General features: G+C 38.8%; 1 protein-coding gene across 1 annotated transcript; it reads left to right on the top strand.

Moving 5' to 3' along the window:
* The first annotated feature begins 248 nt into the window (after nt 1-248).
* CSNKA2IP (casein kinase 2 subunit alpha' interacting protein) lies at nt 249-2,555 on the top strand. The gene is given in 4 exon segments (XM_064379939.1): nt 249-968; nt 970-1,262; nt 1,264-2,143; nt 2,145-2,555. Coding segments are annotated over 4 exon segments (2,304 nt in total).
* The last annotated feature ends 3,193 nt before the right edge of the window (nt 2,556-5,748 follow it).

The raw sequence follows: 5,748 nt of genomic DNA, 5'->3' as shown, positions 1-5,748 counted from the left end.
TTTGACATAACACCAGTGCTGTAGTCACTATAAGAAAATGCTTAAGAAAATTAATATTTCTATGAGGATTTCTTCTCACCTTTCCCTACTATTTTGTTAACAGACATTATTTCATCAGGAGAAAAAAGTATCGGAAGCTAAAGAAAATATAGAAGATAATCTCAATCTCATCTACATTTCAATTTTGCAATAGTCTATACTATTTGAGGATTAACAGAAATATTACAAGATATAAGCTAGCAATTATTATGTATAAGTATCCATTGTCCAAAAACATCTCCACAAGTCAACTGCTTTTAAAAAGGCCTCTACCACAACACAAGGTGGTGCCATTAGCATGTTATGGTCAACATTTTGTACCATTAGACTACGTCTACCAACTCTCCTCGGCCAATGCATTAACACATCAAAATACAGGTGAAAAACTAAATCAATTCAATAACGAACCCGTGGCTAAAGTGCAATCCCAGAGCAATCACTTTGCAGCACCTCCAGTGAGCTCCAATAGGAAGATACAGAGACGCTCAGTATTGCCTTCTCCCAAATCTGAGTACAAAATTTCACAGAGCTTCTGTGATAGGACTCTGAATTTGCCATTGTCCCACACCAAGCATCAGAAGACACATTCACGAGGCCTCCACTGGAGAAGTTCATTGTGGCCTGCTCAAAGAGCCCTGAACTCTCATTTGTTGTACTCCAAAGCTCAAACAACATCTTTATCTGACCTCAACAAGACATCATCACTGGAGCTCAATCAAACAGTCCTGAGTTCACAATTACCCTTCTCTAAACCTCGAACAACGTTTTCAAGCCTAGATGTTTGCTGGAGATCACCTTCATTGAAGTCTAATCAAAGAGTCTCAAGTTCATCATTATTTCCTCTCCAAAATCAAGAAATACCTCCCGTAAACATCATTTGGGCAGCATCTTCCTTGGGATCCAAACAAAGAGCCCTTAGCTCAACATTACCTTCAATCCAAACCTCAGAACACATCCTCATTGGACTGCTTCTGGACATCTTTACTGCAGCGCAATCAGAGATCTTTGAGTTTACCATCATTCAACACAAAACTTCAAACAGGTGACTTACTTGGGACACCACCTTCTTTCAAACCCAATCAAATGGCTCTTACCTCTCCATTTCTTGACTCTAGACTTCAGAAAACACCTGTATTGAACTCTAACCCCACTATTGCAAGCTTACCGTTGTCCCATTCAAAAGAAAGGGAATAATCATCATCATATTTTGTCCACCCATTTGAGTTTACCATCATTTCAGCTCAATTCTCAGTCAATGTTTATGCTTGATTGTAACTTCCAGACCCCCAGTTCACCTGTCTGTCACTCCAAGTTTTAGAATACCACTTCACCAAATGACAAACACAGAGTCACACACCTACCATCACCCCATCCAAAAACAAATGTCTCAGGCCAATTATTATCAAACTCCAAACACTGCACCAGGAACACAGCTCCTTCAACATTGGGTTTCAGACTCCAGAGTAAGAGCAGCTGTGATTTTTCTCCAAAGACAAAACCAAATAAAGAAAGTCAATGGAATTTAAAGTATAGTCAGCCCTGTGTTGTTAAAGGTGGAACTGTCCCTGATGATGTTGTAAATAAAATTGTCAATTCTATCTCAAAGACCAGAATACAGAAGGATCTCTGTAGGCAGATTTTGTTTCGAAGGATGAGGGGAAGGCCAAATCCTCGTCCTGGTCCTCGCCTGTCATCAAATTATATGGTTTGCCTAGCTTGTGCTTCCTGCCTAAAATCTCCATGTAACCATCTCACATGGAAGAAAAATCCTCGTTGTGCAACACTTTTTGTCATACCAACACCTGAGGCCAATTCTGAGGGCAAAATAGAGGTGAAATTAGTTCTTATCCTTTCTCTACCAGAGACTTTTTCATCTTCTCTCCCAGAGACTTTCTCATCTTCTCTCCCGTTCCCTATGAAAGAAAACCAGCCTGATGAAACCCCTGAAAACAACCTTGAAGGAGTAGAAAACATGCCGCGGTTTTTCCCCACATCTGAACGGGATATCCAGGGGCTTAGTATGAAGCAAAAATGGTTGACGGTAGCCCCTGAAAGCAAAGTTATAGGCCAACAGACCCAGGCTATTGACTGGCTGTTCTATATTAAAAAAAAAAAATTCTCAGCCACAATCCCTGCTCCCACCCTCCTTTTCCTCCTCCACTTCCTCTTCCTCCTCTTAATCTGTTGCCTCTGCCTCTTCTGCCTCCTCTTCATATTCTTCCTCCTCTTCCTCTTCCATCTCACCCTTTTCTGCCCCTTATTCCAGTGAGTTTTTGACACCCACACTCTCACATCATATATTCCCTAAGGTACTCAGATACCATCGGTTGCCTCCAGGGGTCAACTGGCTTGAGTTTATAAGCAGTAAAGATTACCAGCTGCATCCCAGAAAACCAAATAGAAATCAGTCATCATCTTCCAAAACAAAGCCTGTGAGGAATATCAATACAGTAAAATGGAGAAACGGACCAAACACACTGTTCAAATTTTTCCGGAAAATGAGAAATTATGGTTAAATTAACTTTTATTCTGTTTGAAGGCATTATCTCTTAGTTCTTTGAGACTAGTGTTTGATTTCTAGGGAACTATCATCCTAAAGTCTATTTTCTAGTTAAATAATAGACTCTGATCTAGAAGCCCAGAACTGAATCCATGTTTATGACTGAATGTCTGACTTATAGTAGCCATTATGTAATTATTGTTGAATGAATTTAACATAGTTGGCCATAAACCAGAAATATTTCATATATCTTACCCTAAATGTATCTAGCTCATTAATATTCTCTTTCCTTAGAAGACAGTCTATGCTAATCTGTTTTTCTGTCTTTAATGAAAAATCAGATCATGTTTAATGGGTAAGAAAATATATAAAGAGAAATTCTTTCAGTTATGTGTTTGTAGGGAAAATTCTTCTGTGTCAATATCCTACATTCTGAAATCCAATGATTTATTCAACTTTAGCTAATAAATATGAAGAAAGAATAACTACTGTTACAAATAATCCTACTTAATGCTGACTGTGTTGATATTTTAATTATGGACTCTTAAGTCACCTGTTCATCATGGCTATCTATACAAATGAAACAAGTTAATAAAAAATGTTTTAAAAATGTTTTTGCTCCACTGGGTCTACTGGTAGTGGGAAGCGAGGGAGTTGCCTTACCTACTCAACTTAAGTGTTAATCTCTGTCTCTTAAATACACTAATTTGCATCTCTTATATACACTAATAACTCACAATCCCAGTTTCCCTCTCCACATCTTTTCTGGTCACCAGTCTGCATATTGGACATTTCCAATTGGAACATGGTACAGGCATCTCAAGCTCCACATGGCCAAGCCAGAATTCACCATCTTTTTTTTTTTTTTTTATACTTTATGTTCTGGGAAACATGTGCAGATCATTCAGGATTGTTACACAGGTATACACATGCCATGGTGGTTTGCTACATCCAACCCCTTGTCACCTACATTAGGTATTTCTCCTGTTATCCCTCCCCAATTCCTCCTTCCTCTTGCTATCCCTCCCCTAGCCCCTAAACCCCCTAACAGATCCCATTGTGTGATATTCCCCTCCCTGTGCCCATGTGTTCTCATTGTTCAACAACCACTTATGAGTGAGGACGTGTGGTGTTTGTTTTTCTGTTCTTGTGTCAGTTTGCTGAGAATGATGGTTTCCAGCTTCATCCATGTCCCTGTAAATGACATGAACTCATCCTTTTTTATGGTTGCATAGTACTACATGGTGTATATGTGCCACATTTTCTTTATCCAGTCTATCATTGATGGGCATCTGGGTTGGTTCCAAGTCTTTGCTATTTTAAACAGTGCCTCAGTGAACATACGTGTGCATGTGTCTTTATAATAGAATGATTTATAATCCTTTGAGTATATATCCAGTAATGGGATTGCTGGATCAAATGGAATTTCTATTTCTAGATCCTTGAGGAATAACCACACTGTCTTCACAATGGTTGAACTAATTTACACTTCCACCAACAGTGTAAAAGTGTTCCTATTTCTCCACATCCTCTCCAGCATCTGATGTCCCCTGATTTTTTTAATGATCGCCATTCTAACTGGTGTAAGATGGTATCTCAATGTGGTTTTGATTTGTATTTCTCTAATGACCAGTGATGGTGAGTACTTTTTCATGTTTGTTGGCTGCATAAATGTCTTCTTTTAAGAAGTGTCTGTTCATATGCTTCAACCACATTTTGATGGGGTTGTTTGTTTTTTCTTTTATATTTGTTTTAGTTCTTTGTAGATTCTGGATATTAGCCCTTTGTCAGATGGGTAGATTGCAAAAACTTTTTCGCATTCTGTTGGTTGCCAGTTTACTCTAATAATTTTTTTCTTTTGCTGTGTAGAAGCTCTGGAGTTTAATTAGGTCCCATTTGTCTATTTTGGCTTTTGTTGCCATTGCTTTTGGTGTTTTAGTAGTGAAGTCCTTGCCTGTGCCTAGATCTTGAATGATACTGCCTAGGTTTTCCTCTAGGGTTTTTATGGTGTTAGGTCTTATGTTTAAATCTTTAATCTATCTGGAGTTAATTTTTGTATAATGTGTAAGGAAAGGATCCATTTTCAGATTTCTGCACATGGGTAGCCAGATTTCCCAACACTATTTATTAAATAGGGAATTCTTTCCCCATTGCTTGTTTTTGTCAGGTTTGTCAAAGATCAGATTGTTGTAGTTGTGTGGCATTGCTTCCGAGGCCTCTGTTCTGTTCCATTGGTCTGTATCTCTTTTTTTGGTATCAGTACTATGCTGTTTTGATTACTGTAGCCTTGTAGTATAGTTTGAAGTCAGGTAGCATGATGCCTTCAGCTTTGTTCTTTTTGCTTAGGATTGTTTTGGCTATGCAGGCTGTCTTTTGGTTCCATATGAAGTTTAAGGTGTTTTTTCCAGTTTTGTGAAGAGGGTCAATGGTAGCTTGATGGGGATAGCAATGAATCTATAAATTACTTTAGGCAGTATGGCCATTTTCATGATATTGATTCTTCCTAACCATGAGCATGGAATGTTTTTCACCTGTTTGTGTCCCCTCTTATTTCCTTGAGCAGTGGTTTGTAGTTCTCCTTGAAGAGATCCTTCACTTACCTTGTTAGTTATATTCCTAGGTATTTTATTCTCTTTGTAGCAATTGTGAAAGGGAGTTTGCACAGATTTTACATCTTTGAATCTACAGTTCTTGGCCCCAATTTATTTGTCACCATGGTTTCATGGTGTTTTTCTCAGTGCTAGTCCCTCTCTAACTTCATGAATTCTATGACCTTATTACTTCTAGAATCAAGCACTTTTCTTCCATCCCCATTGCTACCATGATAGTTGTGGTCATAGCCATTTATCACCTAGATATGGCAATAAGTTGTGTGTTGGTTTGTATTAAATGTCAGCTTGATTGGATTGAAGGATGCAAAGTATCGTTCCCGGGTGTGTCTGTGAGGGTGTTGCCAAAGAAGATTAACATTTGAGTCAGTGGACTGGGAGAGGCATATCACCCTCAATGTGGGTGGACACCATCTAATCAGCAGGCTGTTTGGTGAGAATAAAGCAAGCCGAAGAAGGTGGAAAGAGCAGACTTGTTGAGTCTTCTTGTCTTTATCTTTTTTCCATGCTGGAGTCTTCCTGCCCTCGAACATCGACTCCAAGTTCTTCAGCTTTTGAAATCTTGGACTTCCATCAGTGATTTGTCAAGGGCTCTTGGGA

This window comes from Aotus nancymaae, unplaced genomic scaffold (genome assembly GCF_030222135.1).
Source record: "Aotus nancymaae isolate 86718 unplaced genomic scaffold, 86718_ANA_hifiasm-v0.15.2.pri h1tg000022l_1, whole genome shotgun sequence".
Classification (NCBI taxonomy): domain Eukaryota; kingdom Metazoa; phylum Chordata; class Mammalia; order Primates; family Aotidae; genus Aotus; species Aotus nancymaae.
This window is presented reverse-complemented; position numbering and strand designations above follow the sequence as displayed.